Source organism: Crotalus tigris, unplaced genomic scaffold (assembly GCF_016545835.1).
Source record: "Crotalus tigris isolate CLP2741 ecotype Arizona unplaced genomic scaffold, ASM1654583v1 scf7180000024351.1097467, whole genome shotgun sequence".
Taxonomy (NCBI): Eukaryota; Metazoa; Chordata; class Lepidosauria; order Squamata; family Viperidae; genus Crotalus; species Crotalus tigris.
In genome coordinates this window covers 1003136-1026771 of record NW_024100520.1, presented here as the reverse complement: position 1 = coordinate 1026771, position 23636 = coordinate 1003136, and the positions used below count along the sequence as shown (strand labels likewise).

At 37.6% G+C, this 23636-nt stretch overlaps 1 protein-coding gene across 7 annotated transcripts in view; it reads right to left on the bottom strand.

Annotated features, from left to right (window-relative positions):
• FHOD3 (formin homology 2 domain containing 3) overlaps positions 1–23636 on the bottom strand; it is a 515605-nt gene that overhangs the window by 58506 nt on the left and 433463 nt on the right. For 6 of the 7 annotated variants that reach the window (XM_039327161.1, XM_039327164.1, XM_039327163.1 and 3 more), the window contains one exon: positions 19725–19907. In XM_039327161.1, coding sequence (XP_039183095.1) covers positions 19725–19907 — 183 coding nt within the window. Of the gene's footprint in view, positions 1–16099; positions 18731–19724; positions 19908–23636 lie in introns of those variants that run through there. The other variant, XM_039327166.1, reaches the window with a different exon arrangement.

The following is a 23636-nucleotide window of genomic DNA, read 5'->3' as shown; positions in this document are numbered from 1 at the left end:
AGATACGTTAGAATCTGAAAAGGACTTAATATTTTAGAATAGATGATTGATTTTTAACTGAGTTTTAATTAATAGATTGATGACATTTTTATTTTTAGTGATTTAGTGATCTTTATCTGTAAACCTTGATAGTCAGGACTTTTTGAGATTTTATTATTCGTGTTTATTTAAACAGATGAATTTATTTGTTTATTAATTGTTAGTAATATAGCTATAGTTAAGCTTATTTTAAAAATGGTTGAGTATGATATTTACTCATTATTATGATCCAGACAGTAGCTTGTTTGTTAAAATATGTGATTGTATCTATCCTTATTTTATCTATCCCCTTCCCTTACCCTACCCGTATTGTTCCTATTTTTTCCTTATGTATATAAACTCAATAAAATATTGTTTAAAAAAATTGGAAAGTAGACCCTTTTCTGTTCTTTTATATGCAGATAATGTTGTACTGCTGTCTCAGATACTTATACATATCAGATATCTGTGACAAGGAGATGCAAAGTTGGATATACTGTTTATTTGGCTACAACAGTACAAGAAAAACACATGGAGATGGCAGACAGACTCCTGTCCAACGATCTTAAGATCTTGGAAAAATTCTTTATTGATTTGAGGCTTTCTGCTATACCAGCAAAATGGTAACTATATGCTTCCACCTTAACAACAAGCTAGCATTATGAAGCCCCGAAGGTCTATTTAAACAACTTGCTTCCATGGTGGCACAGTGGTTAGAATGCAATACTGCCATAGCCTAGAGTTCAATACTGGCAGGCTCAAAGTTGACTCATCCTTCCAAAGTTGGTAAAATGAGGACCCAAATTATTGGGGGAAATATGCTGACATTGTAAACCACCTAGAGCAGACATGTCAAACACAAGGCCCTGGGGCCGGATGCAGCCCAAAATGTGGTTTCATGTAGCCCGCAAAGCCATTCTGGAAACAGTGAGGGAATGGCCCCTGCTGCCTTGGCCCCAGCCCAGGCTACCCAGGAGCCAATATACAATTTTGTGGTGGCCATCTATGCTGAAACGCATTCAGTCTTAGCTCCACAAGGCCATCTGGAAACAGCAAGGGACTGGCCTCTGGGCGCACGCTGGGGAGGTGTCACCCTTTGTGAGGAATGACAAAATGTACCATCGCCTGGAAGTGGCCACAAATGGCCCTTGCCTTGTGCCAGAGACCCTCAGATCTGTCCCACTCCTGCCCAGGCCCCCACAGGCACCCTTGATGCGAACTAGCCATGCCCACCCAGTAGGCCACACCCACTCCAGCCACACCCACCCAGTAGGCCACACACACCCTGGCCACACACACCCGCCCCCCCGAGCACAACAGCAATGCTGATGTGGCCCTCAATGAAATTGAGTTTGACACCCCTGTTGTAAAGCACTGTGGGGTGTATGTAAGTGCTATTGCTATTGCTATAAACCCCATCCAGACTATCCTGGAATAACATTGGACCAGACTCTCTCTAGTCTACAGCAGCAAAAATCAATACTAGGAACAATATATTCCAGAAATTATGTGGTCCTAAATGGGGAGCTTTAGCTGTCACACTCTGGTCATCAGTATTCGGTCATCAGTAGAATACTGTATGGCTTAACAGCTGCTATATTAATAAGCTATATGCCAAACTTAACAACATCATGAGTATTATAAGTGGATATATTAAAACCACTCTAACTTGCTGGCTTCCTGTTCTGAGCCATACAGCACTTCCAGCATTACAAATGCAAGATGTATTAGTGAGAGAATACAGAAAAATTATGAAAATTCACTAATTTGGTGTACGCTGACCTTTCTTATTTATCAGCAAGAAGGCTCGAATCCAGGAAGCCCACACTGGCACTTGCGCAGCATCTGCTCAACAATTTTAACATCAATTCCCAATGGAAAGCCAAATGGGTCACTGAACATCTAAACATATAAATGACCCCCACAAAAAAGGTGCTAGGCTTTGAACTAGCCAGCAACTGACAATCATGAATAGGATTCATACATCACATGGCATCTGCCAGGACTCATATATAATGGGGCACAGTATTCTCTCCTCAGTGACTGTGGGGTGCCATGTCCAGCTGAAGATCACATTATAATTGGTTGTAAGCTAAAGGCATATACCAGTCTACTATCTGACTTTTTTCATATAAACAATGCTGCGCTTCAATGGTAAGATGCCGTTGACATTGGTATTTGAATATAAATCTTTTTAACATTTATATTTATTGTATTTTATTAATCTAGGTGAAGTGTTAATATATATTGCAATCCATGTATGATATGCCAATCAATCAATCAATCACTCTAAAACCAATGGCATGGTTACTAAATAAGCATTTAACAGAGCAAGTCTTTGTTTAATATTTAGCTTTAAATATTTAGAGATTTTCCTATGCTATGGGCAACTGTAAATCTCTGACTATGTTACTTTAAATGGAAAAACAATGTCAGCTTTACAAGCCTTCTGTTTCTCCAATGGTGCTCAGCATTTACCCATAACCATTAAAATCTTATCAGCTAAGATCAGACCCCAGCTCATTTTTGCAGCTCTACAGATTACTCCTTCCTTGGAAATAGTTCAATCTAAGTTTTCAAGAACATTTTTTCGAGTACTTTTCAAATATAGTTCTTTGCTATGCATTTTAAAATTGAAACTTCTATGTGGATTTTCATTTTACAGAATATAAAATAACAAGAGTTGGTGCCCCTGTTTGAGTAGGAGCCCCTGTACTATTCTGGACAAATGGCTGTCTAATCTCTTCTTGAAAACATCCAGTAATAAAGTACCCACAACTTCTGCAAAGAAACTGTTTCACTGATTAATCTTTCTCACCACCAGGAAATTTCTGCTTAATTCTAGATTGAAACTTTCTTTGATAATCTTCTATCCATTACTTCTCTTATTGGCATAAGCTCTCCTGTTTTCTAGCTCCTTTAACCATGATTGACAATTTTCAGTTTTCCCAATGGTAAGCAATGCTAAACTGTAACTTTATGGCTTTCCATGGCCAGCCATCACCTTGATGGGCTATGAACATCCACTAGATGATTTACAACTGCAAGCAGACTTTTCAATTCTACTGAGAAACAGTATCTTCAGCCACTCGGCACACGTTCTCCAACTAGTTAGATATTTTAGCTCCATAACAAACCCAAAATTCAGAAGGGCTTGATACTTAGCCAGATTTTCCAAAAGCCATTATTGAAGGGAGATGCCAAAAGATCCCCTTTGAACAGAAGCTGTGCCTATTCTAGTGGGGAATAATTGAAATAATGAAACAATTATTCTGGATTGCCTCTTCTTGGCAGGACTATCTCCATTATTTACTAAATATCCTGGTTATTCTGACTTGTTTTCTCTTGTTATTATTATCATATTAATCTGATTTTATTTCCTTAACCATAATTAAATACTCTCTATAATATGCTGTAGTATTTCTTCTGATCTTTTAAAATTACTTTTTCTTCTTTATCCTAATTAATTGTGATTTGTGTTTTATCTGCTAGTTTATCACCAAAGATTGATTGACTCTTAATAGTAAGAATCATAAACTTTTTAAAAAAATTATTAAAGTTTTGGTATCTCTTTTGGTATTCTCCTTTTTTGGTTTGTTTCTGTCCTGCAAATTCTAAATTAAGTGTTGACACACAAATTAAAGGAAACAAGGGCAAAAGCCTGATATTCATCGAAAGACTGTGATGACACACTATACTTTGAATGAGTTCCAATCTCCAGGAAAAAATGAATTGCATCCTAGAATGCTGAAGTCTCACTGATGCCTTGATTGAATTTCTATGTAAAACCACCATAGGTTGACTACCTCCTAAGTTGGCCTAATTTTCACTATATGTACATAATAGAAAGCCAACCTCCTTTATTGACTACCTCTGTAAGTTATATCTTGACCGTCTGGAGTTTGATACGTGGTATTAATTTACTCACTATAACTTGACCAGTTGAGTCCAGCCTGCACCAAAGGCAAGAAAAGTGAAATGCAGAATTGTAAGCAATTAATTTCTTTCAAGAAGAATATCAAAGAATACAATATTTTTTTTTTGCAATGCATATTTTTATTGAAAGTTTTATAAATTTTACAAAAAAACAAAAACAATACAAAACAAAAGACAACATATACAAAAAAAACCTAAACATTACATATATAAAGAAAAAAAAAAACCCCATCCCCCACCCCTCACAAAAAACCCTCCCTTCCCCCCCCGAGCTTCCAGAGCAGAATATAGGCTTAATTAAAAATTAAGAAATAAAAATAAAAAATTAAATTAAAAAATTTATATTTATATATATATATATATAAAATATCTATATATATATATAAAAATAAAACTTATAAAAAAGCTATGTGATATTTTTGTATACCCAATCTAAATTGTATAAATTTTATCCATTTGTCCCAAACAGCAAGGAACTTCTCTTGCGTTTGTTGCTTTAAGAAAGCCGAAATCTTTGCCATTTCCGCCAGATAAGCTACTTTAAGAAACCATTCCTGCAATGTAGGCAAAGATTCCTTCTTCCAATATTGTCCTACTAACAGCCTAGCGGCTGTAATCAAATTTAACATCAATACAACCTCCTTTGTATCACAATCTGTAACAATGCCTAACAAAAATAATTGCGGAGTAAATTTTACCCTCCTTCTAAAAATTCTCTGGATATTCCACCATATTTTGATCCAAAATGCTTTTATCTCTCTGCATGACCACCAAATATGATAATAGGAAGCATCCTTATAACCACATCTCCAACATTTGGGTTGCACGTCAGGGTACATAAGAGACATTTTTTGTGGATCAAGGTGCCATCTATAAAACATTTTATAAAAATTCTCCCTAAGGTTCTGTGCTTGTGTAAATTTGACATTTCTCACCCAAATGGTTTCCCAAATGTCCAATGAGACTGGGACACCAAAATTCTGCGCCCATCTAATCATACAATCTTTAATTAATTCCGTTTCTGAGTCCATTTCAACTAATACCCCATAAATTCTCTTGATATGGGTTTGTCTTTGATCCTTGACTTGCTTAATAAGATTTCCATCTTCTCTAAGAAAACCCAATTTACAATCCACCTTCCATTTATCTACTAGTTGCCTATATTGAAACCAAGAATAAATAATATTTTCTTGCGCTAAATCTTCCCGTATTCTTAACTGCCAGTTTTGCCCATCCCATCTAAGTAACTGACTATAAGACACCATGTCCATTTTTACTCCTCTTTTTATTCCTTCTATCGCATGCCAAGGTATAGCCCATAATGGAACTTTAAAATCACTTTTATAATATTTTCTCCAAATCCTAAGTAAAGAAATTCTTAAAATATGAGATTTAAAGACCCAGTCCATTTTTTTATTAAATATTAAATAGGCATGCCACCCATAAAGTAAATCCCATCCCTCTAAATGAAGTATCTCAGGATTTGTCAAATTTACCCAATCACTGATTAGTGTTAAGACCACCGCATCGTAATATAATTTCAAATTTGGTACCTTAAGTCCACCCCTCTCACGGAAGTCTTGCATAATTTTAAACTTAACCCTTGGCTTTTTCCCTGCCCAAATAAATTTATTAAGACCCTTCTGCCACTCACTTAAATTAATCTCATTTTTCAAAATCGGTAACATTTGAAACAAAAAAAGAAACTTGGGTAGAATATTCATTTTTATCACTGCAATTCTTCCCATGAGGGATAATTGCAACTTCTCCCAATTCTTCAAGTCCTTCTGTACCCTGACCCACAACCTTTCATAATTATTTTTAAATAATTTTACATTAGAAACAGACAACATCACCCCCAAATATTTTACCTTATTAACAATCTCAAAACCCGTCAAGTTAGCCAAAATCTGCTTCTCCTGACTAGACATATTTTTAGGTAAAATTTTAGTCTTATTTACATTAATCTTGAAACCCGAAACCAAACCATAATGATGAATCAACTGTAATAAGTTTACTACAGAATAATCAGGTTGCGACAAAGTAACAACCAAGTCATCCGCAAAAGCTCTCAACTTATATTCTTTTTTGTTAACTTCTATTCCTTTAATTTCCTGAGACTCTCGAATTTTGATCAATAATATTTCCAGTGTTAAAACAAACAACAATGGCGATAAAGGACACCCCTGTCTAGTACCTTTCTCTATTGTAAAAACCTCCGACAAACCTCCATTAACGATAAGTTGTGCCGTTTGTTTTTGATATATTACCATAAGAGCTTGCAATATCTTTTCACCAAAATTCATCTCTTCCATTACTCTTAACATAAAATGCCAATTCAATTGATCAAAAGCTTTTTCAGCATCTAAAAATATCAGCCCTGCAGGAACTTGGTTGTTTTTATCTAAATATTCTAATAAATTAATAATTTGTCTGACATTATTTTTCATGTACCTTCCAGTTATGAACCCAGATTGATCTTTATGCACAAGGTGATGCACAACCCTCATAAGCCTATTTACTAAGATTTTTACAAATATCTTGTAATCCACATTTAAAAGAGATATAGGCCTATAATTTTTTGGTAAAGTAAGATCTTGATCCTCCTTTGGAATCAATGATATAAAAGCACTACGCCATGAAGGAGGAATCTCTAAACCCTGTAAGATACCATTAAAAAGATCATTTAATGGTTGGATCATCTCCTCCATTAAAGCTTTATAATAAACAGCTGTTAACCCATCCGTACCCGGTGCTTTCCCTAGTTTCAATTGTTGAATTGCTGAGGCAATTTCCTCCTTAGTAATTAAGCCATTAATTTCATGTTTCTGATCCTCAGTCAGTTTAGGAAAACTTGCCTCAGCTAGATATTTATTTATATCTAGCAGTTGCACATTAGTAGATTTGTATAACTTTTGATAATAATCCAAAAAAGATTTTTTAATCAATTCCTTCTGAGAAACTAATTTACCCTTGTAATTTATTTTCTCTATTAATCTCTGTCTCTGTTTCTTTCTTAATTGATAAGCCAACCATCTCCCAGGCTTATTAGCATTACAAAATGTATTTTGTTTCATAAACAATAAATTGGTTGCCGCTTGATCTGCTATCAACATATTAAATTGTGACCTTAGTAACTTTACAGATTCTTTAATACTTTCATCAGAAGGATTTAGAATCAAGGCCCTTTCTTTTGATTTAATTTCATCTTCAAGTTCTCTACGTTTCTGCATCTGCTTCCGCTTATGACAATTATTCATTTTTATCAAAACACCACGCATAAATGCTTTACCTGCATCCCATACCATTGACATTGAAGTCCCCTTATACATGTTCAAAGCAAAATAGTCCTTTAAACACTCCTTTAACTTTTGAACATTCTTCTCTTGTCTGAACAAATTTTCATTAACTCTCCAGGATCTCCTTTCCTCTTTCTCTTGAGTCAGCTCCATCCAAACTGGGCTATGATCCGTCAGTGATCTAGGAAAAATCTTTACATTCTTTACTTTATTATACAAATCCGTAGTAATCAAAAAAAAGTCAATTCTTGAAAAAGATTGGTGTCTATCAGAAAAAAAAGTGAAATCTCTCTCCTCTTGATTACATTCCCGCCAATAATCCCTTAATTCCCAGTCTTCCTTCATATCAAAAAAAGCTTTAGGTAACCTTGCTTGTTTAAGAAAAGGAGAGGAACCTTTCTTGTCCCTTTGTATATCTAAGACACCATTCCAATCACCCATTAATACCACTGATCTATAGTCAAGCAATGTTATTTTTTGATGTAACTGCTTATAAAATTGTTCCTGTTGTTGATTTGGAGCATAAAGTCCCACTATAAGTACTTTCTTACCATATATACCAAGTTCAATCATCACATATCTCCCCTGGGGATCTGATTCTACCAGACAAGCTGGTAGGTTTTGTTTAACATATATAACAACTCCCCCTTTCTTCCCAGGAGCAGAAGATATAAAATGAGATCCCAAACGAGCATTGACTAAATATTTCTGATCTTTAAGTAAAATATGAGTTTCCTGTAAGCAAATAACATCATTGGTATGTTGCTTCAAATAATAAAAGATTTTTTTCCGTTTCTGAGGAGAATTCAATCCATTAACATTCCAGGTCAAAAACTTTGCCATCTCCCTTGGCACGCAGCCTGGAGAAGACACCATCAAGATCTGAAAGAGCTGCATGTGTTGCATAACTCTTGGGTCTTGCTCCTCCCACCGGCGATGATGCACTTCCAGAAGAATTCTCTTTAGGCTCTTTTTTACGTTGCTCCTTCTCTTTACGCTTATAAGCTGCACGAGTCATCCTCTGGTCTTTAACCTCCATCTGGCATTGCCTTTCAGCTTGTATCATCCCAGCGGAAACCAAACCTAATGCCTCAGATTGCTGCTCAACTTCCTTGCCGCTCGGAGATTTCTGACCAGATGAAGTTGAGCCTGCACCCAGGACCGAAGTATAAAACTCTCTAGCTTTGTCAACTGTATTCAATCTGTAGCGTGTCCCCGCATGGCTCAAAACAATACCCATCGGAATTTCCCATCTAAATGGCATCAATCTAGCTTTGAGCTCATTGGTTAAAAAAGCGAAGTCTTTCCTGCTTCTTAAAATTTTGGATGGGATTTCCTTTAGAATGATAACATCTTGGGCAGCAATCTGAAATCTTTTGTTGTAAAAGACTTGTATAATCTCATTCCGCAGGGACTTCTTTGTAAAATAAATCACCACATCTCTAGGCAAATTCTTCTGCTTAGCAATCCAGGAGTTAAGTCTATAAATTTTTTCCACTTCTCTATGTAATTCTCCTTTATCCATATCCAAGGCCACTGCCAGATCAGTAAGGACCACCTCCACCAAATCTTGATTCATATCTTCCTTGAGGCCTCTAATCCTCAGGGCATACTCCATCTGTCTGTACTGAAACATCAAAATATCTTCTTGTGAGGACTCCACCTTCCTTTCCACATCTTGAATTTTATCATCAAAGGAATCAACTTTGTTTTCCACTTCCTCAAGCCTTGCATCGAGCTTAACCACCACAGTAGCCAAGCCTGAAACTGCTGCAAGTATATCTTGTCGTAAATCATTATTATTTTCTTGCAATTTAGTCTTTATCCCCGTTATCTCTTCTTTAAGATCAGATTTAATTTCTGATTTAATCTGTGAGGCAAATTGCTTCATTTCCTCTCTCATTTGAACTACAATCTCTCCCATTATGCCTCTGACCTCTTGTGCTGAAAGTCCAGGCAGAGGGGGGGAGGGGGTGGCTGAGCCGGTGGTACATGTTTATATTGTTGTTGTAATTGTGCAGTGGAAGTTATAGGAGAAGAAACAACCTTAGGTATTGAAGCAGGCTGCTGTCTCTTTGAAGCCATTTTAAAAAGCGCAGTTCTCACTTCCCTTTCCCCTCCACACAAGAAGGGAGGAGGAAAGAAAAAGAAAAAGAATTTAAAAAGAGACAAACTATAGTCCTTGAAAATCCAGAGAAAATCCAAAGAATAAAAGATAAAAGAGCAAACAATTCAAAAGAAAAAATTCTAAGCCAAAAGCAAAAGCAAAAGCCAGTCCTTAAAAAGGGAAAGTAAAACAAAAGGGAAAGGAAAAAAAAACTCCGACACTTTCAAAACGCCATCTTAAATCCTTTCACTAATATAACAAAGAAAAGGAGGAAAAATAGTAAAAATCAAATAATAAAAAAAATAAACACCTAAAGTATATAACAAAAATCCTTTAAACTGCTCCGTCCGTTTAAAAATTACTCACCAAAATACTATAAACACGGAGATAGAAGCGGCGGTTTCTTTTGCTTCCTAGGAAGCAAAAACAGCTGGGAGGCGGAGATCAGCAGGAGCTCCGAGGGAACACTCCTTTCACCCCCTCTAGAAATAAATCCAGAGGGGGTTTAGGGGTTCTACCTCTATTCCTGCTTTCTCTGTCCCTTCCCTTTGCCCGGGAAGGGAATTCCGAGCCGCGGGCCAGCTGATGCGTGCTGTGCTCCGCGGCTCTGACACTTCCCCAGCTGGACGGCTAAAAGATAGCCGCCATCGCCGTCGCCTCGTACCGGAAGCTCTCAGAATACAATATTTTTGACTTTGATTCAGCAGTAAAGATGACAACATCTTTAATGCTGACAAGTGTGGACTCTTTTTCAAGGTGATGCCTGACAGGAGCTTCATTATGAGGGGTCACAAATGTAAGAATGGAAAACTTTCTAAAAAAACATTTCACAGTTCTGCTGTGCACTAGGTTAACCAGAGAGAAAGTAAAACCTTAAATTGATAAATCAGCAAAGCCACGCTCATTCAAGAACCTGCAGCCCAAAAACCTTCCCATCATCTGTAAATCTAACAAATCTGCCTGGTGCCCTATTTGAGTAAGAGGTATTCACTGAGAAAAGAAATGGTCCATACTCCTTATAGTGAACAATTACCCAGCCATCCTCAAGTGAATCATCTTACAAATGTGAAACTGAATTTTTTGCCTCCAAACATTATATCAAAAATTCAACCTCTTGATCAATGCATAATCAAAACATTTAAAATGTACTACCAAGACCAGCTTTGGTAGTGGATCATTGCTGAAATGCAAACCTATGGTCCATCTGCAGAAGCAAAGTCCTAATCTTAACCCTAATCCCAACCATTTCCCAGAAGCAATTTTCCAATCAGTATTGACCGAGGTACAACCCAGCAGAAAAGTGCTGGAAGCAACTGATGAAACAGAATGAAGGAAATAAAAAAATGTGAAAATAAAGCCCCAGTGTAACAATGTATGAGACTGTGTGTTTAGCACAAATATATTAATGTAGTGTAAATGTAACAATGCAATGCCAATGTATGAGAAGGAATGTTTACTGCTTCCTGCCTATGCAGAGTGACCACAAATGGTAATCAGCAAAGATAATGAATTATAACCTGGATTGATGGAAATTGGAAGGAAATTGTCAGGATGAACTATTAAGTGCAAAAACAACTTCAAAGAATGGCTATGGAGTTGAAAGAGCTTCTTAGATGTGATGAGCATTGTAAGAAATATAAAATGCAAAGCTTGGAAACTGTTGCGCTCCTGGAACCCAATCAATTGGGAAGGGTCTAGGAGGCCGCGTTTGCAAACGCCTCTCTTTTTCTCTCTTTTCTTTTTATTATTTTTATGTTTTTCTCCAATAAAACTTTGTATTGTTAACCAGACTTGTCTTCGTATTGTATCAAAATTTGGGGTTTTTACATCTCACAATCTTGGTAGAGAATGCGGGCATTTAAGAGCCTCTAGGGGACACTGTTCTTAGTAAAATCCAGGAGCGCGCCTGTTGATTTCAACTGCCTGGAGTTATCCAAGATCTAGTTTTCTCTTGCAGGCTCCAAGCCAAACAAAACTGACAACTCTGGTTTACAAAAATCAAAGAACAGGAAAAAGGAAGAAAGTCAACAACTAGAGCCCAGACCAGGTAACCCGGTGCACTGGCCCAGGTAAGACACTTTTGCCCCGAAGGAGGAAAACATGCAATTGTACCTGAGTGGTCAGGAGAGCGATTGTGGGAGGTTTCTGCGATAATGGCTGTGTGAGTGTGATGGGCTGTGTTCTGGGAACACTGGTAAGTCCAGAGCGAGTGCGGACCTAAAAAGTTGAGGTCTCTTACTCCCGCGAAGGGGAAGGCCAGCCTGAAGGGAAGCGAACTGGTGTTAAGAGTTTGGAGTGGCCGTCAAATCAAGAACCTCAGGAAACCATAATCAGGGAAACTCTCAAGAAAATGGGCTGTTGTTATAAGTCGTTGTTGTAAACCTAATGAAAAAAATAACTGTAAAATTGAGTAGCTTCAAACAGGAAAATCCATCTTGCTAGCAGCAGATGCCTTGTGTCTGTGAATGGGTTTCCCAGGCTCTGCCCATGTGGAGCCAGGGTAGAAAAGGAAGTTTTGAGTTTGAGCTCAAGGACTGCTTGGGAAAGAAGGGGAATGAGAGAAATGTGTGTATGTCTGTGTGTGAGTGAGAAGACCCTTTTCCCAATCACAGTTTTCTGTTCTCTTTTCCTTGTCTTGGTATGTATATGTGTGTCAGAGTCTTTGTGTGTGAGGTAAATATGACTTTTACTAACCTCGAGAAAAGAAGATATCAAAAGAAACACTCTCATTCTGTTTGTCTGGCCAACAAACAAAATGAAGAAAGATGTGTTTGTTTGTTTGTTTGTTTTCTCTCTCTCTACAACAGCCCAAAGTTAGCAGAAACAATAAAGTTGGAAGGGACTTTGGAGGTCATCTAGTCCAACCCCCTGCTCAGACAGGAAATCCTATACTATTTTCTTGCCTATTAGTTCTGTTCTCTCCCTTTTGCAAATGTTATTCAGAAGTATGTTAACGCCTTTTCAAACTCTGTCTGCAGGCACACACCCCCCCCGCTTTTTCTGGCTGTGTTGCTTTTAGAGCGAGAGAGAGACAAAGGGGAAGGGAGGGTTGATCTTTTTAATTTTTTCTCTGCTTAGAATTCCGGTTTGAGAAAGGTGGGATGGCTGTGAAATTTAATGCCCATTTTTGCAGTTTCAGCTTGTAATTTTTTCTCGAAAGAGGAGCCAGTAATTGTTGGACATTTTTTTGGGAAATTTTTGAGTTTAAATTGTTTAGTTAGAGTTAGACCCATATATCCATCAAACAAAAGAAATGACTCTGAATTGTTTTGCTTAAATTTGAAAATGTTTTCCCTATTTAATGGAAATTTGTTTCCATTTGAATAGAATTTGATTAAATTGGAATTTGACTAACTTTATATTAAAAGCAATACTAGAGTTTGATATAAAAACTATTTTAGTAACTCAGAATATCTTATTAAGCTTGTTTATTTGTTGTGAAATTAAAGCAAAGAAGTTGAGAAATTTTGGGATTATAAATAGCTATGCTGTTTTGATTAAAGATTTGTATGCAAAACTGTTAGAAAAAGAGCTTGTGTTAACAAATAGAAACAGAGTTTGGTGAGCTCTCCTTTGTTGGCTCTTCACTAGGTAATTTGTTTGTAAATAAGGACAAAGGAATGACTTGGAGGAGGTTTTGATCTAGATGTGGGGGGGGGAGACAGCCAGTGGCACTTTTGTCTAAAATTGACATTTGGGGACATCTTGGTGGTTAGCGTTTCTTATCAAGTGTGGGCAATTTTAATCAGGAAGCTGAAAGGAGGTACACACTTGTTCATAGCAAAGTAGTTGGGAAAAAGAAAAGAGAGACATAATGAAGATGCGATAGTAAATGGGGAGGAGAAAATGTGAGTGGAGGCTGGATGAATTTCCCTCCCTTAGTCAGCACAAACCTGTGGGCCTTACAGCAGGCTCTGAGGCTGTTAATAAGGGAGAAAGGGGAACATATACACTGACTCCAAGTGTGCTTATGGAGTCTTGAATACTTTTGGAGAAGGGAAATGAAAAGGATTGATTAATAGTAAAGGGAAAGAGCTGGTTCATGTAAAGTTGATAGAAGATGTACTGGTGGAAGAAGAAAAGAAAGAAGTTATGCTAGAGTGGCAGAAGGGAAATAAAGAAATGGATAATAGATGTAAGAAATAGGAAAGTTGCTTAAGTTGGTTTGCACAGACTTGTGAATTGCATGCATTAAGCAGGGAGACTGCCATTAATGTGGTCGGCCCAAACGTGTGAATTGTATGCCTTAACACAAGCCTTAGAATGTTGAAGAAACAAGAATGTACTATAGAAATATGGAAAGAGAGAAGGAATGGAAAAATAGAAGAAAGTGGGAGGTGGATATTGCAAGATGGGAGACGGATGTTGAAAAGAAGGAAGGAAAAGAAAGAAAAAACAATGGCTAGAACACAGAAGTAGCCACTGAAGGGAAGTTGCAAGGGGTGATTGATATTTTCTAAAACAGGATGGTTGTATTTATACTTTAGTTAAACAAATCTGAGATAAATACAAGTAAATAAAAAAGCTTTACAACATTTAGTGGTGAGGCCATTTCAATACAGGCCTCAACTGGAAAGCTGTCTTTGTTTCATTGAAATAATGTATGGAAGGCTTTTTTTACATGAAGGTTCAAGAATGTCAATGAAGAAGAGAAGAAAGTTACTCAGTATTTGCATAATCTGGCACAGGTTTTGTCTTCTATCTCAGTACAGGCCAGGATGCCTTACCACCTATCTCTGGTCATTGTTCCTGGAGAGTGGATTCAGGTGAAAAGAACTGTCACCTAGAAATATCAGTCCTGAGTGGTCTCAACCATGCCAAGTCCTCCTGATTTAAGGAATCAAGGCGTGAGTCCATGGAAAGTCCCATCATATCCTCTCCAGTGACAAGCTCCACAGCTGGACAGCCTAAAAATGAAATTTCAACCTGCCTCACCTGTTGAACTGTTTCCATCTAAGTAGGATAAAAACCTCAATGGATTGGACTACCCTGGATATCATGTTCCTAGAACCTAGACTATGTTGCAATATTTTTCTTCTACTACTGTTGTTTCCTTCATGCCTTCTTGGTGGAAGGAAAGACCATGGGCCCAAAACTTTAAGGAACATTGGGGAAAGAAGACTTAGAATATGAAAACTTGCTTGCACAGGAATCTAAAGAAAATATAGGGAGTTATGAACTATTAAAAGTATAAAAGAATAATTCAGGTAAAAAAAGGGTGGAATTGAAGGAAATAAAAGTTATTCTTTTATAAAATGTAAAAATAAAGCCCCAATGTAACAATATATGAGACTGTATGTTTAGCACAAATGTATTAATGTAGTGTAAATTAACAATGCAATGCCAATGTATGAGAAGGAATGTTTACTGCTTCCTGCCTATGTAGAGTAACCACAAATGGTAATCAGCAAAGATAATGAATTATGACCCGGATGGACGGAAATTGGAAGAAAGTGTCAGGATAAACTATTAAGTGTAAAAACAACTTCAAATAATGGCTATGGAGTTGAAAGAGCTTCTTAGATGTGACATACATTGTAAAAAGTATAAAATGCAAAGCTTGGAAACTGTTGCGTTCCTGGAACCCAATCAATTGGGAAGGGTCCAGGAGGTCGCGTTTTCAAACGCCTCTCTTTTCTTCTCTTCTCTTTTTATTATTTTTATGTTTTTCTCCAATAAAATTTTGTATTGTTAACCAGACTTGTCTTCGTATTGTATCAAAATTTGGGGTTTTTACATCTCACAAGAAGAATTAAGTTAGGAGGACACAGAAATTACAGATATTCCAAAAGAAGAGGATGTCAGTTATTTCATAATGCATTAAAATCTTTTGCTGTGGAATATGCTGAGAGGTACAGGCAGCATTCAGAGTGCTTTTTCCACTTAACTTCATAATAAGAATAAGAAACAGTCTAAAACTGACTCTTTTTTCAGAAAGAATGATTAAACCAGGAGAAAACAATGCATATGTAACTGTATTGATTTTGTATGATACAGTATTGTATGAATGATTTTCCTGTGTTTTCACTGTGTGTTTCTGTGTGACATTCTCTAATAAAAGCTGTACAATAAAAGGAGGCATGTGTACATATCAGTAGTTGTTTTGTATATTGGTCACTTTCATTCAGTCCCTTGAGTGATCAACTTTCAGAGGTTTTACTATATTTTAGAAATCCCCTCCCCCTTGATGGTGTTCTCCCTCTGATGAACAGCTGATGTTGCCAACAAAGCTGGTTATTTGGTGGCTTTGTTCCCATTTTTTGAAGGGGCGACTCGGAAAGACCTAAGATGACCTTTGGATGATCAAGCATCAATAGAAAAGAAGAGGGCCTGGATGCCTGCAATTCTTGGCAAGGAGCAATTGGAAGCTCTGGTCTCTTGCAGGTTTTCCCTTCAGCTGCTAATTTTTCTTAAGTAGGACTGGGTTTTAATTCCACTTTGTGAAGCTTTGCAATCTTTTGATTTATGACTAGTTGACTTCTGACCTACTTTATTACTCCCTACTGGACTTTTTCATTTTTTTCCTGTTCTTTCACTGTTTATTATCAAATTTTAAACTATTTTTAATAATTTAATATTTTTAACTTTAAGGAAGTTGCAGTGAGATTTACATTTACACAGGATTATAATATAAATTTTGCTCTTTCTAGCTTTTTTTAAAAAAAGGTTCTTGATATTTATCTCTTAATTTTTTATGGGAAAATTCCCCCTTCTTTAACTGTGGGGTGAAAAAAACACCTTTCCCTGTGGAAGCTATTACAACTTATCTGCTTCTCTTGTACTTTCTCATGCCTCTAAAAAGAGACAAAATATTTTGGAGGCAATGGAAAAAAGAAAGTTCTCCACTTTAAGATTTTATTTGAAAACATAAACAAAAAACTTGATGGATCAATAACAGTTCTGTAAATTCAAGATGGTATTCAAAAGCAGGAAATAACAGGTGGGCTCAATTTGCAATTTGAGGAATTGGAATCTGATCTGTTGCTGTAAGATGAGAAGAAGAAAATGTTTGATTTGAAAGATATAGAACTGCTACAAAAGGTTGAAAACAATACGAACATAAGAAATTCTGCGATAATGGATATCATGAAGGATGGACTGGACTTTCTTGGCAAGAGAAATGTTGTGCTGTCAAGGAGAATTATTCAACAATGGATGTTGCAAAGATATTTACAACAAAGATTTATGAACTTTGAAAATGAGATGCAATTGTTGGGGAAGTTCCCAATTAAAAACTTAAAGAAAGATTTCACTATTAAAAACCGAACAAGGGTATTTGACTCTGGACTCAGAGATAATAACTGAGGTGATTTGTGGTAAATAGGAGACCATGTAGACTTTCTATGAGTAAATTACAATAACAAACTAATAAAGATTGCTTTGAACTTTAACTTTATTGAGGTTAAACATATTAACTATTTTTTTCATGAATGTAATTTATGACATATCAATTGGATTGTAAATAGATGTACAAGCTTATAAATTTTGGACCTGTTTTGCAAGGGAGCAGCTATTGTTGCAATATATTTTTCAGTATTTAACTAGGTGGGGATAAAATGTGTTTTTGTTCTTTTTTATTCACATTTTTAAATGTTTTTACTTTGTTTTAAATAAAATAAGTAAATGCAATAGAAATCCTCGAAAACTGAAGTGCCAGATAATTGTTGGATAAAAGAAACAAAACAACCCCCCCCCCCAGTCTGACTTTAGTATTTAGATACTTACTCACCTAATTGTTTCTACAGCTTATGATTGATGTAAGCGTTATCTTGAAAACAATGCGGTCACTGGATTGTCAAGAACAAATATTGCCAGACTCTCTGTATTGACAGTGAGTATGTTATTCTAGAGATGCTATAATTACTTTCTTGTAATCCCAGAGTCCAATATTAAGACTGTACAAAGAGATACAGAGCAATCCATGTTGTCTGAAATACAGTTTCACCAGTTTGTTTTACTTTAACAACTTGCCTTTTATTATATGTGTGTGGCCTACTTGGTGTTTCTGCATAATTATGCCTTAATGGAAATAAGTGTATTCAGCTTCATATTTTTGAATAAAGATCTCAGAATATTTTTTCAGAGATTTCAGATAGCATTTTATAACTGATAATAAGATAATAGTTTGTACTGTAAGAAGGAATTGCTTTGTCATAAATGTTCCTGTAGGAATCTCTCCAGCGTTCTGATTTTGCATCTGATTTTTAAATTTATTTTTATTTTACTTGAAGTTAGCAGGTAATCCAAGATAAGGCTTTCAAACTAAGGTACTCCCTCTGATTCTTTATGGCTCTCAAATTTATCCTTTTGCAAAGCTTAACATTGTTGAGTCTATTCAAAATAAATGTATTCAAACCAATATTGTAATTCAAAAAGTATCTAAAATGCTATTTTATCTGTAGGGAAAGATTTATTGAATACTAGAGAATGGTTTCTTCTTATTATCTTTTTGGTAAAGTTAATCATATTTCCTATAAATCTGGCTCCATTTTAAGTCATCATGGCTTAATAAAATCTCTAGACAAAAATTCATTTACTGGACTTCTTTATGGAAAGTCCATTAGGTTTTATAATGTTAGAACCGCCCCTCAAATAACAAATGTAATCTCCAAAAAAATTAAACAAGGTGTCACACCCCAAACACAACCGTATTCTTCCAAAAGGTTTTGCTTCAGTCCCCTATTTATTATGATTCTGAAATTTTGTAAGGTCTTCACTTTAGGCAGGCTGGATGCATTGTCCTCAGAATCTTTTTGGGAAGTTTTAAGGATATTGCTATGTAACTTAAATTATATCTGTGTGGAAATGGCTCAAGAGAAACTCTAAGCCATGTGCTACTAATAAGGATTCTAGGCAGACTTTCATTGTGAAGAAATTTTCAGGTAAGGAATGTGATTTGTACTTAATGTTACTTTGTTTATACATGGATTCAAAAATACTGTCCCAAGTCTCCCAGTTTGGTGCTACCATTATGTACAGTATGTTACACCATTAAGTTTGGAACTTCTTATAATACTATTTTTATTCTGTTTTATTTTATTAGGTATTTTATTGTATCTGGCTTTAGGGTTGTAACAAACTGATTGATTGAATCTTGCCAGACTAATCTCATCCAATGTTTTGACTGGGTAACTTTGTTAACAGATTTTGGAACGTTCTAACTGTAATATACCTTGACTTCAACAAAGCATTTGACTCAGTACTCCAAGATATGCTGATCAATAAGTTAGTTGGATGGTATGATAATTATGTGGATATGATTAAGTGAAAACCAATGCGATGCAATAGTTAAGTTACTTGATAAGATATTTGGATGTAAGGTTATTTCCTGATATAATTCTCATCCCAGCTCAAGTGCACTGTGCTTCAGCTGTGGAAATAAGGAAATATTATCATTACTTTTTAAGGAAAAGACTGAGTTTGCAGTAGTGGTGAATATCTGTAGCTTGAGTGTAGGATGAGGGTGAAGGTTAGTTCTCCAAGCTTGTGGGTTGGTTTCTGAATGTTTCATTACCAGGCTAAGTAACATCTTCAGCAGAGTTTAGGGGATGTCAGTTTTCTTCTGTTTATAAGGACTTCAGATATGGGTGTATCAAGTGAGGGTCTGTGATGGGTCTTGTAATGAGTCAGGTTTGAGTCATCAGTGAATCTTGTGATGTGTCTTGTGATGGGGAGGTTACATCAGGTTGGGGTCATTGGAAGGTGAACTGCTGGTGGGAGGGGGGATTTGCATGGGTTGGTTGAGGGTCGGTGCTGTCTCTGGTTGGCTGCGTGTTTGATTTGGATTCTGAGGGGTTCATAGGCTGGTTATAGGTCAATATATTTGTTGATGGAATTGCTTGCGGAGTGCCAGGCTTTGATGAACTTACAAGTGTGGCAAGTGGTAGCGTGGCCAATGATTTTTGTGTTGCTCCAATCAAACTGGTGCAGTTTGGTGTTGATATGAGTAAAGATTAAGGATTTGGGATCATGGTGTTTGCCTGCCATGAAGCCTGGCACATCAACAGACATATTGACCTACAACCAGCCTACAAACGCCTCAGAATCCAAATAAACTATACAGCCAACCAGAGACAGCACTGACCCTCAACCAACCCCCATCACAATACTCACTGAAGAACACTGACATCCCCTAAACTCTGCTGAAGATGTTAACTAGCCTGGTAATGAAATATACAGAAACCAACCCACAAGCTCAGAGAACGAAACCTTTACCCTCAAAAGACTAAGTGCCCTCTTATTCTATTGAATATTCAAAATGGCATTAATGAACAGTTCAGCAGAGAGAAATTCCCCAGGATGAGAGAAAATAGGTTAAATTGAAATTCAGAAACAATTATATTTATTCAGCAATAAGAAATTACCTTTTCCACAAGCTCATAATCCATTTTAAATGCCCAGAGCTGAAGTCTAGGAGTGAGCTCAGTAATGGAAGACAGGGTCAGTAGGAACTGTTCAGCAGTACCCAGAGGGATATCAGGATTGGCTAACTGAGCTTCTTGAATTTTCTGCTTTTCCTCTTCTGTGGGAATCATTGTAAGAATTTTCTAGAAAGACCAAAATAAAACATACAAAACAAAACAAAAACCACCGCATCAAAGACAAACTATATAGATTGGTCTTTTACACTGACTATATCAAAGCTGAAAAATACTTTTGTTTTGTAAATTTTGTAAATTTTCTTGACAGAACTCCTAACTTTTCTTATTAAAAATATAAGTGATTCAGTATTATCCACACCAAAATTACGCAAAATATTTACATTTCATTTATTTTAATAATTGTTTAAAATATTACAATTAACCATTTATAAAAATCACTTTTACCTTTTCAATTCTGTGCAACATAATTTAAAAGAGATATTTTGCTGAAGAATCATGTACCTACTGCTTATTAAAATCATATGTACTGACTCAGAGGTTCAAAAACAAGCAGCACTAGGACATCACATATACAGGATAAAAACTGTCACAATATTCTTGGGGAGAGGGAGAGAACTGACCTGTACAAAGTCCAATCTCTTAAGAAAGAACACTGAACTTTCATGAGATCCCAGTGTACTCACATGAGATTTTGTACCATTTTGAGAAAATTTGCATGGCCCTCACATATCTGTTCCATCTCAATTGATTAAAATTTAGTATTTAGTACTCTGAATTAACCAAGTACACACTGGTATTACGGCTACAAATGAAGGAGAATATTTGTAGCTCAGGGTTCAAATGAGAGCCCTTGTGCTCTCTGAGTTTGCTTGTTTCTTGCAGGCATTTCATTACCCTATGTAACATTATTAGTGCTAGTAAGGAGTGCTGTTTGTTGTCATTTATATTCTGGTGTCTTGCCTGTCTGGGTGGGTGGGGACGGTCTTAGGGATTCTTTGATTGGGCTGTTTACTAATGGCTCTGTGCTGGTCTGAAGGTGACCTTGCTGATCTGAGTGCTGATTGCTAGTGGAAAGATGCTGGAGTCTTTTCCTCTTTTGGGGCTGGTTGATTGTCTCTTTTGCATAATCTATAGATGTTGTTCGAAGACGAATTCCGGGCTCTGCAAGGTGAGATAGAAATCCATAGCCTAAAACAGAGGGGATGACCCACTAAAGAGTATGTCCGGGAATTCCAGAAAATTACTGGGAAGATCACAAGTGGCCAGAACGATCGCTGATTCATTATTTCAAGGAGGGGCTAGATCAGCGGTTCTCAACGTTTGTATGACGGCGACCCCCGTCACACAAACATTCTGCACATGCGCGGCGCTGCCCCCATGCACAGCGCGCATGCGCGGCGCCGCCCCCTGAGGGGAGAAAATGGCGGATCGCCTTCTTTGGCGACCTCCGAAAAATGGTCAATCGACCCCAAATGGGGTCGCGACCCATAGGTTGAGAACCGCTGGGCTAGATCGTGATTTATTCCAGGTGTGCACCTACCGGGGAATTCCTGATCAACTCCGTGAATGTATTGCATAGCTGTGACCCTGGACATCAAGTTGGCCTGCTGCAGGAAGCCCAGTGCCAGTACTGCCCAAATGCCTGTTGGAGCTCCCATTCAGGTGTGGACAGCAGGGTCACTGGGCAGCTGATAGCCTGACTCCTGCTCCTCAGGGCAGAAGCATGCCTGCCATTATCACCATGTGGAAAAGGCTTCCACAGAGAGGATGAGAGAGATCGAATTGGGTTTGCCAAGGCCAAGGCATCGAGCTCCCCCCTCCTACCCAGGGGGGAGAGAGAGCTCTGGCTGAGTGCCTACAACTGCCAGCACCCTATGACAGCAACAATGATGTGAGGACAACCTAATGGTAGATCAGCCCATCCCACCTTTTGCCATTGCTGCCAAACTTATAGTGCCAAAGACTGGGGCACAGATGGACGTAAACGTCCTAATAGACTTGGGTTGCCTAAGGTGCCTGATTAGTCTCCTGACTGTAATTAAATTAGGAATCCATGCCAAGCTGTTACCCATAGCCATGAAATTTGAGCAGGCAGATGGATCTTTGATGGGGGAGGGTTCCCCTGCAACACATTTAACTGAACCAATCCAGTTGGAGATGGGACGACATTGGGAGATCATCTGCTTTGTGGTTACCCCCAAAATGACTGAGACAGTGATTCTGGAAATAGTATGGCTTGACAAATGGTGCCCTTCTATTTGGTGGGAGAAAGGGGTGAGAACCTTGAGACTAGTGACAGGACCCCTCCAACCTTCTGAAATCAGCCAGACACTGAGGGAAGGGGGGAACGAGTGAGCTGCTAAGAGCCACCATAGATTGAACGCCAGGGGTCCAACTCATTCCAATGGAATACCGTGATCTAACAAGAGCTTTCAGCAAAGAGGACTGTGACATACTTTCCCCTCACTGAACTACCAATTGTGTGATTGAAATACTGCCAGGGACCAAACTTCCAAAGCCTAAGATGTACTCCATGACCCCCCCCCCGAGAGATGAATGCGTTAAGGGAGTAGATAGACAAGAAACTAGCTAGGAGTTTCATCGAACCAGCCAAATCACGAGTAGTCACCCCAGTGCTATTTAAGGAGAAGAAAGATGGGTCTTTGAGGTTGCGCATGGATTTTAAAGGATTGAGCGTGGAAAATATGTATCTTTTCCCCCTGATGAAGGACATGTTAGCCCACCTTGCAAGATGGAAAGTCTTTACTAAGCTGGATTTAAGGGAGGTTTATTATCAAGCAAGAATCAGGGAGTGAGATGAGTGAAAGTCACGTCTTCAATTGCCCCCTAGGAAGTTTCCAATTTAAAGTGATGCTTTTGGCCTTCAAAGGGCTCCTGCTGTATTTATGCAGCTGATGAGCCAGGTGCTGCATGATTATCTCTACTAGGGAGTGACAACATCCTCATTTACACAGAAACCTAGGAGGAGCATGTAAAGTTGGTCCTGGAGGTGCTTAAGAGACTCTTAAAGACAAACTTCTACGCTAAGCTGTCTAAGTGTGAATTCCACCAGTCCCACCCTGACTATTTAGGTACCAGATTTCCCATGAGAGGGTGAAAATGGACTCCATCAAAGTTAAGGCTGTATTGGAATGATAGCCTCAGAGAACTCATAAACAGCTGTAGCTCTTCCTTTGTCACAATAGCTTTGTCGATCACTGAACTATTGAAAATGGGTAAGGAAGGAGGGAGATCTAATTCCGGTCAACCTTTAAATGCACCATAGAATATCAAGAAGCGTTTGAACAGCTAAAAAGACAATTTGTGGAGGAACCAATCCTAAAACATCCCAACCCTGAAAAGCAGTTCATCATCCAGGCTGATATTAATGATGTTGCTGTAGATGCTCCTATAGAGCATTGACAAATAGGACCTACAACCAGGTGCCTACACCTCAAAGAAACCTAAAAGGAGTTTAACTTCCCTCTAAAAAATGCCAGCATGGGAGTAATGTTCATCTTACTACAAAAGCTTCCTTCTCCCACACCGCCCTTTGCCTTTTTGTATCTATAAGAAACTTATAGACACAGAAAGGCAAAGGGCGGTGTGGGAGAAGGAAGCTTTTGTAGTCAGATGAACATTACTCCCATGCTGGCACTTTTTAGAGGGAAGTGAAACTCCTTTTCAGGTATGGACTGATCATAAAAACCTAGAGGCATTGAAGACCCCATGGAGATTATCTCCTAAATAGGTCTGATGAGCATAATACTTCAACCATTTTAACTTTGCCCTAAAATACATTCCAGGGGAAAGAACTTCCTGCTGCCGCACTATCCAGAATGCCTCAATACAAAAGCCGCCATGTAGAAGTAAGTAACGCAATTATTCCCCCAC